Below are 15,822 nucleotides of genomic sequence, written 5' to 3'. Positions count from 1 at the left end.
AATTTTTATTTTTAATTTTAAAATTTACTATAATTCTTATTTAAAACTATGGCCACTTTGAAATATTTAAAACAAAAGCTACATATGTATCTTTTGACAATCAGTGTGTTTGTAAATGCTATACATACATATGTTCTTTTAACTACGCATGTTTCAATTCTTTGATTTATCACTTTTTTTGTTACGTAGAATATTTAAGACATTTAGTGAATGTGGATAATTTCAAAATAAAATAACAAATATTTAATTTATTTGCTCCTTAATTTCATATATTTTTAAATTATTAATAAACTGGATCACGAAACGTATTTCAAAGAAGAAAATCAATTATAATTCTGATCAGTAAATTAAATCAATATTACGTAAATTTTTAAATTCTTTAAGTTTTTAAGTTTTCCAAAGTTATTTAGGAATAACAAGCAATTATAAGAAAAATACTATAATAAATAAACATATTGCGACCAAAACTTATTCCATTACAAATGAATGTATTTCGATATATTGTAATTATAGCGTTTCTTATTAACGTTGCAAGGTTAGTTTATTATTTGATTACATAACGTAATAAGATGACAAATTTAAAATTATGTTGATTTTTGGTACTTACGCAAAATTTATTCTTAATATTTAACTCCAAATTTAAAGCAATTACTTTTTCTACTATACTTTTATATGTTATTGTACACAATTGTGTTTATGTTATAAATATTTAAAGTTTTACTAAAAATTTGTATCAAATTGTTAAAATGTTATTTACTTTCCGCAAATTTTTTACTTTTAAAAGTTTTTGAAAAACAAAATAAAATTTATAATAATTTTTTGTGAGAACTCTCTCTCAGAGACATATTAGGAGACGTGTGACGACGTAAGTTAATTAAATTATATAAAATAATCGAATATAAAATTGGAGAATAAATTTAACTAAGGTTTCAAAATTGAACAAATATAATGCAATCATAATACAAGAATATACAACAATTTACAATTTCCTTGAACATAATATATATACGAATTAAAAGAACAAAATGATTTTGTTTCTAAATGCAAAAACTAACAGTTTATATTTTTATTATTCTATAATTTTCTTAAAATTTTGAATTTAAAAATTAATTTTTTTACCGACCGCATTGTGTATACAATAGGTAGGTTATCTGATAGCAACGGATTTTGCATTTCGAGTTTTTAGTGGGAATGCACTTCTCCATGGTAGGGAAGTGTAATTAAACTAATTTTAGCAACCTGCCAGTTTGTCGGTCTGTTGGTCTGTGTGTGCATGCGTGTATCTCAAGTTTGGCTGAACCGATTTTGATATAATTTTATGTGTAAGTTTATTTCGACTGTGGCACGGACTCGGGAACTGAACTTTTTAGCGGTCCTGTTTTACATTTTTGACCATATTGGAGAAAATATTCAACCGTTTTACTTGAAATTTCATATATAAGCTGCGCTCGACCGTTTACGAAGAAATCAGGTATCAGCAACTAGACGTTTACTATGGGCCAAATATACATTTTTGCGTATATAAAGAGAAATAATTAACCGATTTTAAAGAAATTTAATATTTAAATTTTTCGTATTAAAGCAATGAACATATAAATTTTTTGGAAACATTAGGGCTCAGAAATTGGTCTACGGGCCGATTTTACATTTTTTACTAAGAGCCAGATTTACATTTTCCTAGGTATGTTAACATTAACTTTACTAATGCGCCAAAAATTGGAAAGAAGTATTTAACATGCATTTTTATATATATTCTGTAACACTTTCACTTAACTAGATAATACACATTGCGGTCGGTTATGTGCTGATCACATCAGATTTTTTCATTATTTTTACAAACCGTGTAAAATCGATTGATATTACTAATTATATTACATAAATTATATTACTTAAATATAAGTATATGTATTTAAGTCTCTCTAGAAAGAAATACTAGAGTAAAATCAATTTAAACTACATTTTTTTCTTATTATAAATTGCAAAATACATTTCGATTTTTAATAAACCATCTTCAGTTGGTTTCACACTAAATTTTATGTTAAAAAATTTTTTTCTTTTATTTTTGTTGTTTCCGCAAATTTTAACATTTTCTAGCAAAAATATTTAATAAAAAGAAACAAGAACATTATATTATGTAAATATACCGCACATGTATAAATTAAATAAAAAAAGGATTTTTTTGTTTATTTTAATTTAACATTTAAAATTTAACATTTAGAATTTATTATAAGTTTACGTTCTGTTAACTTTTAATTTATTTATTAAGTTTAAAATTAATGAAAAATGAGAAAAAAGGCAAAACATAAGTAGAGAAATTAAACAATTATATGATTTAAGAGTTGGGTAGCACTTTTATCTTCAACAAATGAGAATGCTATGCTTTTAAATACAATTAATGTGTACCTACCACGCTATTAGAATTATTTTCATTCTAGTACGGAACTATTTTTAGGATTGCATGTATATAGGATGAACGATTTATGCAGTCTTTGAAATAAAGCAAAAATAAATTTAAAGAAGGGTTCACATAATGCTCGTTTTTAAGGGTTAATTGTGTGAATTTTTTTTTTTTTTTTTTTCCTTTGTTCACTCCTAGAAGGAGCATAGGGCTAGTGCATGATTTCTCATGCACTAGTTTCATAGCGTCATAGGGTTTAACTAGGTAGATGACTAGCCTGCCGTAGTTTTTTTATTTATATATTAATTATTTGAGGTTATTAATATTTACTATTTATTTTTCTTAGTTTTTTTTTTTAATATCGAATATTAGGAATATTTGAAAATTACTTGTAATTTAATATTTTTATTAGTACGAGTATTGTATATTAAGTTATAATAATATTGAATATAATTTTTATAGTGACCTGACCGGGGTTTGAACCCGAGACCCTTCGGTTAAAGGACCGGTGCCATAACCACTGCACCAATGGTCAGATAATTGTGTGAATTAAGAAAAATAATTATATTTTTTAATGTGATGGAGTTTACCGTTAGCAAATAAAACAAAATAACAACAAAACTATTTTCTTCTAACAAAATAAACTATTTATAAATATTTAAGGGATGCTAAAATTATTCATACTCCTGTAACGTACAATATAGAAGAAAAACGGCATTAAAAATTTGGAAAAAACTGGTTTTAGATAACAGTAAATTTTAACAGCCATTTTGTTTTTTTAAATTTCAGAAATAATATGCCGCGATAAAAAAAGCCCGCAAATATTTTTCTGCTTTTGCAAAATTTGAAAAATACTTATTGTTTCACTGCAATAACTTTTGGAGGGGTGGAGATAGGTAAACATTTTGTTCTACGGAAATAAGTTTCTAGTAAAGATATGTACATATAAAATTTCAGCTTTCTATCTTCAAGGATGTAGAAGCTTCGTAAACAGACACACAGAAGGACAGACGGATAGACGGGCGGACGGACGGACGAACGAACGTTCGGACTAACAGACGGAGTGAAACTAATAAGCACTTTTTTTTCAAAATATTTTTGAAAAAAGTGCTAAAGAAAAAATGAGATTTTCACGTTGAGTTATTATGTATTAAATCATGTGTAGTATTTCTTTAATGTACGAGTATATAATAACTTTCTCAAGCGTCAAATTCGCTTTTGTTTGTGATGTGTTTTAGTAATTTAAGATTTTCTAAAGTTATATTCTAATGGTTGTTTCAGGTGCAAAGTTGGAAAATATGGTTTATTGTCTTTTATAGAAGAAATATGTTCTTTGAAACGTACTTTTATTTTTCTTTTTGTTTGGCGTATATAACTAGCATCACAATCAGGACAAGTAATTTCATAAATTTCATCCTTTTAATTCTCTTCAATTTTGTCTTTAGAACTTCCCAACATAATATTTGAGTTTGTTGTTGTTTGTAAAAACAATCAACATATTATTTCTTTTGAAAACTGTTTTTAATTTTTGCAACTTTGCCACTGTAATTAAATTTTGTTCTTTGCTGAAATATGGCTCTTGTGGTATTGAAGAATGTTGACAGTTGTCGTTTTCTAATTTTTTCAGAATAGTTTTTTATTAATTTATCTATTTTATTAGTTTTATAACCATTAACTGAAGCTGCTTGTTTTATATGATATAGTCCTTTCATAAAATTAGGAATAGGCAAAGGTAATTTCATATACGATTAATCGTGTCATGGAATGCTGACATTTTTATCGATTTCGATGTAAATGAGTCATTAATTATGTATCTGATGGTAGTTAAAGGTTTTCTGTATACATCAAAATCTAGTTTTTAATCGTTTCTTTCTACCACAACGTCCAGGAAAGCTAATTCTTGGTATTAAAATAAAGAAAAAAAACTCGATATACAAAATTTGTTGCCATCACATAATCTACCTATTGTATACACAATACGGTCGGTAAAAATTAGTTTGAAATGATTTTACTCTAGTTTTACAAATTTATGAAAAAAGTAAAACCATTAAAAGGTAATTTTTTTATATGAAAGATTTAAAAAAGGAATTATTTCTCTTAATATTAATCGGTTTTACAATTTGTAAATATAATAAAAAAAATTAGTTCTTTAATTCAAAAAATTAAATTTTTATTTAATATAATAATAAAAAGTTACAGTGGCAACCAAGCCTTTATACACAAAACTCATGCGACTTAAATTAAAACTTGAAAATTTGAAAGCAGATTTACATTTTTTGAAATCGTGTAAAAATAAAGAAGTTCTCCCGAAATTCATGAAAAGAACATGGACAGTGCATAATAATAAAACTGAAAAATTAATTAGTGAAAGTAAAAAATTTATTTAAATCTGGAAAGAAAACATATTTATTCAAAAATAATTAAAATAGAACTTGAATTAAATTCTTTACATTTAAAAAATACATAGGCTTGAATATTTTAACATGATGTCCGATAAAGTAACAAAATCATTGAAGCATAAAGTATTAAATCTATTAAATAAGGGTTTAAACTATACACCCACGCCGAAACATCTTGATACTCACCAAACCGTAATAAATGTAGAAACAGCAATAAAATCAAAAACATTATATATCAAATAAGAAATTAGGAATGAAACTCACCATATTCTAGAAAATTTGAATAAGAAAGCAAATGCTAAAGATGATCAAACGACCATAATAAAATCTTTAAAATAAAAACCAGTTTTCTATACGAAAGAAGTGTAATTCGTGAGTTATTTTAAATAAAGATGATTATGTGAAAAATATGAAGGAGACGATTAAGGAAGCAAATTTCAAAATCTTGAAAGCAAATACACTCAATGTCAACAAAAGAATGTATTACTAACATTTATTTAACATTCGAAGTACCAGAGTGGAAGTTATCGATTTAAAACGCCGAAATTATATAGTCTCAGAAAAATTCATAAGCCACGTAATAAGATGAGGTCTATAGTTTCTAACATATAGTCGCCATGTTATGAAAAAACGAAAGGGTTAGTTGGTGAACTTAAGAAACTCCCAATGTCGAAAGCATTGTACGTTAAAAATAGTTTGGAATTTGTTGAAAAAATAAAAAATTTCGAATTAGAAGAAAACAAAATTTTAGCTTCATTTGATGTCGTTTAGTAAATACAAGCCCTAGAAAAAATAAAAAATTAATGTATTCAGATCTTTCAGGTGCCAAACCATAATTTTTCTTTTAAACTTCCCGATCGTTGAAAAATAGCAGAATGCTTCTTTTGTTTGTTTCTGTTGGTTTGATTTAAATTTATTATACCTGAAGCTAGTTTTTTAAAAATTAACTTATTGCAATTTCTATATATGTTTCGTTTTAGCTGTCGAAAAAAAAGTTCAGTGACTGTTAGACTGCAAAACATTACACATATATTAGGAAATATCTTGGACTCCTATGATGTTCGGCTTCGACCAAATTTTGGGGGTAAGTTAAAGCTAGCTATTTCCACTGTTTCATTTCCGTGTTGTTGTTATCATATAATATGATCAATTGAATTTTTAAAATTTTATGTGATAATAATTGTATGTTTCGGATTTTCGTTTTTTAGGTTTTTATTTTTATTTACCAATTTTTTGGCATTAAATATTCACTTATATTGCTCATGTTTTTGCTTTTATTTATGCATACAACGTAGAATCATTGTATACATACAATGAAGTAGGTTATGTGCTGGCACCAAAATTCCCATATCGAGAATGCACTTACGCATGGTAGCGAAACAAAATTGATCTGTCTGATCAATTTTGGCTCAAGAAACTTTCATGAAAATTTGTATATGAATTTAGTTTCTGCTTTTGTCTTTCGCCTTTGATTTTTTTTTCAAATTTTATATGTATTTGAATTTTATCTAATAGTACCACAATACATCAAACTTTTCAAGTTGGCTTTTGATACAGCCAAACTTATATTTTTCCTCATACGAGTATGCAAAATAATTCACAAAGTTTCTTGAAACTTTATATTTCAACTCTTGTAATTTAAACGTTATAAGTAAACTTTTATTTGTGGTCTGTTTTAAATTTTTTTTTGAATTTGAAATAAGTGTTTAAAGAACTTTTTTATAATCTTAAGCAGCACATTTACAATACGACTCGTACTACGTGCTGCCCATTATTGTTTTTACTTTTTATTTATTATTTATTTATTTATTATACTGCTTTTTTAATATTTAGAATATATTGAAATTATTTTGAATTGAACATATGTATGTATATGTGTGTGTAAATTTTAAATTGTATCATATGAAATATAAAATATGTACGAGCTATTGATCTCTTGAGATTAAAAAAAATTAATATTTATCTGCTTTGAATATATTAACAAACATTTTTTTTTTTCTTTACCGAGAGGAAAGGCGAAAAATCTCGAAAGACACTGCCAGACGAGAAGGAGTAGTGTGGAACTTTTATCCACTAAAAAACATCCTCCTCAAAATAATTTATAAATCTAGTCGGAAACGACTAACCATTAATTTGGCTCCAACCTTTTTGATTATTCACAAGCTTTTGATCTGGCACAATAGCGTACTAAGTACTCATTGTTCCAGATAAAAAACATTAAACTAATTCGAGAGGTCTCGTACGTTTAAGTCTCCTAACAACTTTTGATTGTCAACCAATCGAGCCGCCTCGATGTTGACATGATTGGATAAACGCATTTTATGATTGGCTGCTTGCTTTTTAATTTCGTCTGTGACAGTTAAGGTCGTGAGATCCCTGTGTATATCGGCAATACGGACATACCAAGAAAGTTTACAATGTCCCGTAATACCCCATTTTGAAATCTTTGAATAGATTGGATACGAGTCTGCGCACCGCAGCCCCATTACTGAATATAGTAAGCCCACACAGGCTTAAATATCTGATTATATATCAAAACTTTGTTGTATATTGTCAACTTAGAACGACTTCCCAAAAGCCGTTCAAACTTTCTGTACTCTTCCTCGAGTTGAGATCTCTTTTTCTTTATGTGCTCCTTCCATCTGAGCTTTGCGTCCAACGTCATTCCCAAATACTTCGCCGTGTTTTCGGACGGAATTAAGACGCCATTTATCTAAACCGAAAATGAAATGTAAATTTTTCTATTAGTGAAATTCGCGTGTACTGATTTCACCTCGTTAAGTTTTATATTTCACTTTCTAGTCCATTTTGAAATCTCGTCACTGGCCTTTTGTAATTTTTGTGTAGATTCATTTTCATTTCGTCTTATTGCGATAACTGCTGTATCAACAGCAAATGTAGCTGTTGTCACTACCTAAGCGAAGAGTACTTCTCTTCCTGTTTAACACGAAATACCCTATTAGTCAGGTTCGAGCAGGCCAACATACTGATGATTCATACAAATTGATTATTCGGGATTAACCTTTTCGTTTCAATTATAGGCTGAAGTCTTCTCAATAAAAGTTTCTCTAGCAGTTTTGAAATCATCGGCAACAATGAGATTGGTCTATAAGAAGTCGTCCTGTCTATAGGTTTGCCAGGTTTGTGCAGCATAATTATCTCTGCAACTTTCCAAATGTCAGGCATGTAATTAAATCTTGTACACGCATTTATTAGGTCAAATCCTGAGGCGTTTTTAGGTTTTAGAGTCCTGATTTCCTCTATAACATATCTTTCCTTGGCAATTGGAATAGTTACGCTATCCTCAACAAAAGCACATTCCTCATTTTCATACACGCCCTGTCTGTCATGCGGATAGAATATATCACCCAAATGATCCGCAAACGCATTTCCCTTGTCCTTGTCAGTTTTTGCCCATGTTCCATCTTTGTTTTCAATAGGAGCGAGGTGTTTGATAGGTTGCTTCATTTTCTTTGTTGCCCTCCACAGTGAGTAATTGGTTTTCTCACGACGTCAAGTTTTGAACATAATAGACAACCGAATCCTCCTTCTATTTTCTAATACAACGTCTTAGTTGCTGCGATTTACGATTATATCTGGTTTTATCAGTAGGATCACGCATTTGCTGCAACCTCTTTCTGACCCGCCTGCTTTGTCTTACTTTTGCTAGCATATGTGGGAGATAGTTAATACCTCCGTTTCTAATAGCATTAATTTTCGAACTACTCCAAGCTGCATTTTGAATAATTTTAGTAAAGTTTTAGGCCTTCTCATCTATTTGCTGGCTCGTTCATATTCTTTTCCTTAGATCTATTTGTCGTTCAATCTCTAAGCGAAATCTTGACCAATCTATAGTTCCATTTGTCAGCGCAGGCCTCGCCCTTTTCACTACAATATTTTCCTTAAGTTCAAGAATAACCACTGACTGATCGGAGTTAAGACCATAGTTATCATGTACCTCGATGAAATTTTTGCAATCCGTTTTGTTATGAAGAAATCTATTAAATCTGGACACTTATTAGGATCGGTTGGCCAATACGTTTGCTTCGGAGTAGAGTAAAAAAGGCAACCTGCGCCGCCAATTGCTGTCCTAAGTTCTCTTCCTCTAGTTGAAGTATGCCTTGAAAGTCACCCCCAAATATAAATCTATCGCACTATATTTTCTTTTATTATTATCGCCGTTCCGCCTTTCGCTATATTTCCAGGGTAGTTCGAGTTGTAAATTCTATGATCTGGCTTCTTAAGGTCATATGTGTTTCAGTTACGAGGCACACGTCTATTTTCTGTGTATGTAGAAAAACTTCAAGCATGTCCTTTTTATTTGCATTACCATTGCAATTCCATGTTGCCATTTTAAAAATACCTCGCGCCATCATTTACCAGAACCCTTGGTATTCGATTTTTTCCCTTCGCTTTCTAAAATCTTCAATCTCTGAGAGATTTTGTCCATCACATCTAGCATGTTTTGCATCATATTTTGCATTTTATACAAAACATTCACGTCACTGGCCCTTTCCTTATTGCACGTGCCACCGTCATCAGTTTTCGTTTGGAGAACGTCCTTGTATATTACATCTTTTGAGACTATTCTCGAGGTGAATTTCTTCAGTGGCCGGTCAGAATTCTTCTTCAAGTTGCTGTTGTTATTTCTACGTTTTTGCAATTCCTTAGCTATAAGGCATCCCCTATAGTTTGCTGGGTGGGATTTCAAGCAATTGGAACACTTTGCTGCAGTACTCTTTGACTTATTACAATCTGATGTTAAGTGCCTGCCTGCACATTTAACATAATTCAGTTCTCTCTGGAAAAATTTTTGTGTATGCCCATACCTTTGACACCTTTTACACTGCGGAATGGTCCTATCCTTTCGAAGTGCCTCTATCCTAACTTTCATCCTGTTTATGTGTTCGATTTCATAAATTTTTTTCATCTCCTCTTCATTTGAGAATGCTAACATAAACAGCGGTAGAGGCACCATAATTTTTTTCTCATTTTCTTTTATTTTTTTAATTTTATTGGTTACATATAAGATCTTGTAACCCCTAGAGCTTAAGTCTTCTTTTATATCTTCCGGTTTACAACTAGGATGAAGATTTCTAATCATGACTTTTATTAGTCTGGCCTGCTTTTTTCATAGGTATGCCATTCTTGTCCAGATCCATTCATGGCCCTTCTTTTGTTACTTGACCTCTTTTGCTTTGGGATCCAATCTGTTTCTCTGGCAAGTTCTTCCTCATCTGTTGGGTGGGCGTCTAAGATTGACCTCACCTGCTTTGCTTATGGTGTAGCGTCTTTTTCTTTATGACTGCTATCATTAGACTTATTGTTTGTAATTTGCACATGTTTCTCTTTCTTTAGCTTCTCATTGTCAGCCCTTAGTTGAAGAACCTCGTTTCTCAAAGCCACACAGCCTTTTATTAGTCTGTGGAGCTTGAGTGTTCGGTAGTCCACGTTTTATATTTTTATTCTTTTCTAAAATCCGCACATTAGATGTAGGAGGTGAACCCCGGGTTTTCGCGTTCTTCCTGAACGTATCAATCAAATGCAATAAATAGCTCTTTCAGAATCCGACCTCCGAAGATGGTGGATTCTCCAACGTGGTTGGACTACCACCTGGGGTACTAAATCCTTTTGTTTTCTCCATTGCACAAATAATTAATGATGTTTGTATTTTATACTTATTGCCAGGACTCAAAAACTGCCGTCTCTCAGGAATCAGACGCAGATTAGGGAGCCGCCTATTCTAGGTCAGACGCTTCTGGATTTACCGCAAGCGAGCTTTCTAACGAACGAAACCCGGATTAAGCGCCGAGTACTCGGCTGACGAGACCGCATTACTAACGAGACCGCATTACTAAGTAAGTTGCCCAGGAGACACCAGGCGGACAACTATGTTACCTACCTTCTGGGAGGTGAGAGTCGGATTTGTTAGCAGAACTTACGTTTTCAGAGGGCATGTCCCAGTATTTTCAGCTTCACATGTTAGGAAGCCTTTGCCTCCCAAAACAAAAAAATAAAGCAAAAAACTCTAAAAGTAATCTAAAAAAAATCGACAATATTCCAGCAACGATCCATTCAATAAGCTTTTGCTTATCAGACTATCACGTTACCCACTGGGCTAAGCAATATCCTTACATATCCTTTAATTTTGCCTTTTTAATTTTTTATTTTTAAAAAATTAAAATTATTTCGTATTACTCTTTAAAAACCATCGTATTTTACATTATGTATATACAGCTACTTCTGACGTTTGAAACAGTACGGGTACTTCCAGAACGGCTAGAAACTTGGGACAATATGCATTAGATAGGGTTTTGCGAGTAGAATTCTAGAAAAAGCAAGAACTTCACCTGCCCTTCCCTTCCCCCTTTCCAAGATGTTTTGCGACCGCCTTTTACAAAATGGTACTACATCTTATTATGGAGGTAATTTGTATTTATTTTTGATAGTATAAATATTGTATGTAAAGTAATTTCTGGAAATGTGAGTTACAACAAGAAGTGAAAACTTCCTCAAGAAAATTGTTAAACTTGAAAAACCTACATTGTTTTATGAAAGTATGTACGTACCCATGTGCCTTTGTATTCTTTTCGTTATTTTTTCATTTCGCTTTTAGTAAACAAAACATAAGTGTTTAATATTTTTAAGACAAATATTAATAAGAAAATGTTATGTTATTGCATTAAATTTTTACAATTAGGTTATTTTCAAAAAAAAACGAATAGGGGCGAAAACTCACTGACAACTTCAACTTCATCTCACAATTCGCATTTTTTAAGGTTCGAATCTGAGACCTTTTGCGTAGAAGCCTATGCTGTATTATTGTGTAATATAGGCAATACTTTAAATATTATTAATATTACCTAATTTTACTTTCACGCATTTTATTTGTATACATTATAGAATCCAAATACCTATTAATATGGATTCTAATTAGTAGCGAATTATTTTATGCGTATGCAGTAATTAGTCGCTTAAAGTGCTTATTGTCAAAGGTAATTTAAAATTTAAAGCGACATAACTCAAAGCGAGAATCTAAAATAATCTAATCAAAAAATATTAAATCTTAAATGGAGCTAATCAATTGTTTAATTACGTATTTTTTTGTAATTATTGTTAAGAGCTATAAGTTTTATGTCATACCTATATGTATATTGCAGGTGAATTTACCGTTACCGTGGTCATGGAATTTACCGTTAGCTTTTTGTGTTTATAGAAATTTGAAAAAACTTGCGGTTTCGGAAATATAAGGTGTCAAAAATTCAAATTTTACAAATTTCAAGAGCCGATAACTTGAGAGGGGGTGGAGATGGAAAAAATTTTCTTCTAACGAAATGAAACATTTATGTCTAAAAGTCGCTAAAATTTCAGGCTTCTGCAGACTGGGGTTTAGAAGAAAAACGACATCAAAAATTTGGAAAAAACGGACTTTAGATAACGGTAAATTTGAACGACTTTTGTTTTTCTAAAGTTTAACTATAGTATACCGCGCTAGGGGAAGCAAGCCGCTGCCTTTCTGCGTTTGCAAAATTTCAAAAATGCTTATGGTTTCATTGCAACAAATAGTTAAAAAAGGCCATTTTTAGGGTTTTGGGGGGATATCACTTCTAGAGGAGGGAGATAGGTAAAAATTTTGTTATACGAAAATAAGTTTCTAGTAAAGATCTATGTACGTGTTAAATTGGAGCTTTCTATCTTCTAGGGTGCAAAAGTTTTGCAAACAAAAAAAGTGTCCACGAACGGACGGACGGACGAACGGACAGACTGACGGACGGACGGACTGACGGACGGGCGGACAGAGTGAAACTAATAAGCACTTTTTTTCAAAAAATTTTTGGAAAAGTGCTGAAAAGCATAAGGCGATAAGAAAAATGATTTATGATATTGATTTATTTTTTCCAATAATATAGAATTTAAATTTCTAGATAATAGTGCCCATTATCGACTCAGCCTGTACGCGATCGAAAGTAAGAACGCCCTCTGACATTATTGGGTAGCTTGTTAATTAAGAATGGACAAATAAAATTAAAGAATCTGGTAATGGGATAGGTTATAGCCCTTGGTACAGTAACTAAATTAGAATAATTAGCTCCAAGTTTGAACTCCGGCACTAAACGACTGTGCACGTAGATCTTAAAAAACAGCTTCAGAGTCTTATAAAAGTAAAGTTGACTCAGAAACAAAATATTTAGTTGAAAATATAGAGGATGACTGCGTTCTGTTTTCTAATGGGAATTCTAATAATATGCTTTTGACAAGTGATCAAATGCTTTATTATAGAGAAATAATTTCCAACCTAATAAGTATGAAATGAAACCTAATAAAATTGAAATGAAAAGCTGATCTAGTTAATCGTCGAAAATAATCTAGTAGACGACGAAAACGTCTATCCCAATTTAATTTATTATTAAAAATTAATCCCAATAATTTGAACGAATTAACACATTGGACCCGAAAACAATCCGCTTCTCAGAGCAAATAATTATTAAAGGAAGTAGTCGTCCCTGAAAATAAAGGAAATCTAGAGCAATTGGAGAGTGAAATAAGTAATCAAAATCCAGCGAAATATTCCCAAACTGAAAATCATGTACCTAGTTTTGCTGCTCACCATCAACCTATTTGCAAAAAACCCCGTTCTTAAAAAGTTCAGATCGTAACTTATGTTGAAAATAATCTATTTATGTTGAAAGTAATCTATTATTGGGACTGAAAAGTAGCCTTGAAAAAATTAAATAGATAAATAAATGCATTATGCCTTCACCTACCTCTATATTCCAAATACAAATTCCAAGCTCGGTGTTTTACCGACCGTATTGTGTATACAATAGGTAGGTTATGTGATGGCAACAAATTTTGCATATCGAGTTTTCGGTGGGAATGCACTTCTCCATAGTAGGCAAGTGTAATTAAACTATTTTTAGCAACCTGTCGGTCAGTCGGTCTGTCGGTCTGTCGGTCTGTCGGTCTGTCAGTCTGTCGGTCTGTCGGTCGGTCGGTCTGAGTGTGCACGCGTGTATCTCAAGTTCAGCTGAACCGATTTTAATGAAATTTTAAATGCAAGTTCATTCCGACCATGGCACGGATTGATCAACTTTTTATATCAGGCCTCGGGAACTGCACTTTTTAGCGGGCCTGTTTTACATTTTTGACCATTTTGAAGAAAATATTCATTCGATTTACTCTAAATTTCATATATAAGCTTTGCTTGACCGTCCGCGAAAATTCCTATGTTTTGGAAGAAATCAGGCATCGGCAACTGAACGTTTACTACGGGCCAAATATACATTTTTGCGTATATAAAGAGAAATAATCAACCGATTTCATTGAAATTTAATACATGAATTCCTCGTATTAAAACAATGAACATATAAATTTTTTGAAAAGATCAGGGCTCGAAAACTGATTTGCTGGCCGATTTTACATATTTCGCCATATCTAAGGACCGAATTGATGGAATTTGTTGAAATTTGATATTTGAGTTCTGGTTGTTACCAAAACTAACTGGTGGGCATTTCAGGGAATTTAGGTAGCACAAAACGAAACTGTACTAAAAGTCAAATTTACATTTTTCTAGGTATGTTAAGTATAAGCTTACTAATGTCCTAAAAATTGGAAATAAGTATTTAACAGACATATTTTTAATATTCTGTAGCACATTCACTTAATTAGACCATACACAATGCGGTCGGTTATGTGCTGGCCACATCTAATTTTTTGTTTTTCAATTCTTTTAACTATTTATCAAACCACTGGTGAAAACTTAGCAGATCTATCACGCCTAATAGGTATAAAAAATCATGATTTAGAAAGCTGTACAAACTAGCCATTATATCATCGATCTACAAGTTAGAAAAAAGAGAAATAGAGACTGTGCGAAAATAATCATTTAATGCTATTAAGGTAGTTTTAGAAAACTCAAATTTTAAACAAATGCCCAACATGAAGTCCAGTTGCCGGTTTTGAAAATTAATTTTATTAGAAATTTGCTGAACTCCATTCACATTTAAATTATCTATGAAAATTGCTTCAGAATCATTTGTAATATGATCAGGTATTAAAAAGCCATTGTTATTGCTATAGCCGTAATAATCGTTATTGTTATTATTATTAATATTTTTATTATAATCATTCTTGTTATTGTTATTATTATTACTACTACTACTACTATTGCTATTTTTTTAAAAAATCTTTCGTTTTTAGCACTTTTTCAAAAAATTTTTGAAAAAAAGTGCTTATTAGTTTCACTCTGTCCGTTCGTCCGCCCGTCCGTCCGTCTGTCCGTCCGTCCGTCCGTCCGTCCGTCCGACCAGCCGTCCGTCCGTCCGTCTGTCCGTGTGTCTGTTTACAAAACTTCTACACCCTTGAAGATAGAAAGCTGAAATTTTGTATGTACATCGATCTTTACTAGAAAGTTACTTCCGTAGAACAAAATTTTTACTTATCTCCCACCCTCTAGAAGTTATACCAATCAAAATCCTAAAAATGGCCTTTTTTAACTATTTGTTGCAATGAAACCATAAGCATATTTGAAATTTTGCAAACGCATAAAGACAGCGGCTTGCTTCCCCTAGCGCGGTGTACTATACTTAAACTTTAGAAAAACAAAATGGCCGTTTAAATTTACCGTTATCTAAAGTATTTTTTTTTTTCAAATTTTTGATTTCGTTTTTCTTCTAGACCCCAGCCTGTAGAAGCTTGAAATTAGCGGCTTTTAGATATTAATAAATAGTACTTTTCGTTAGAAGAAAATTTTTTTCCATCTCCGCCCCCCTCAAGTTATCGCCTCTTGAAATTTGTAAAATTTGAATTTTTGACATCTTATGTTTCCGAAACTGCAAGCTTTTCCAAATTTCTATAAACACAAAAAGCTAACGATGAATTCCATGACATTAAAATATATAACTATTTTTCCTAACTCACGCAATTAACCCTTAAATCGAGCATTATGTTAACCCCACTTTATATTAATTTTTGCTTTATTTCAAACTCTGCATTGTATGCATCGTCCTAAATATATGCAATCCT

General features: G+C 31.2%; 1 protein-coding gene across 3 annotated transcripts in view; it reads left to right on the top strand.

The window, feature by feature from the left end:
• Positions 1 to 220: 220 nt before the first annotated feature.
• Positions 221 to 15,822, top strand: part of LOC129616786 (gamma-aminobutyric acid receptor subunit beta-like) — a 54,689-nt gene continuing 39,087 nt past the window's right edge. The window contains exons 1-2 of one of the 3 annotated variants that reach the window (XM_055532357.1): positions 221 to 535; positions 5,778 to 5,881. In XM_055532357.1, coding sequence (XP_055388332.1) covers positions 483 to 535; positions 5,778 to 5,881 — 157 coding nt within the window. In that variant the 5' untranslated portion in view covers positions 221 to 482. Of the gene's footprint in view, positions 536 to 846; positions 866 to 5,777; positions 5,882 to 15,822 lie in introns of those variants that run through there. The other 2 variants (XM_055532358.1, XM_055532359.1) reach the window with 2 other exon arrangements.

Source organism: Condylostylus longicornis, unplaced genomic scaffold (genome assembly GCF_029603195.1).
Source record: "Condylostylus longicornis isolate FDR11 unplaced genomic scaffold, ASM2960319v2 ptg000290l, whole genome shotgun sequence".
NCBI classification, from domain to species: Eukaryota; Metazoa; Arthropoda; class Insecta; order Diptera; family Dolichopodidae; genus Condylostylus; species Condylostylus longicornis.
The sequence above is the reverse complement of the archived record's forward strand: the minus strand, read 5'-3'. Positions and strand labels throughout refer to the sequence as shown.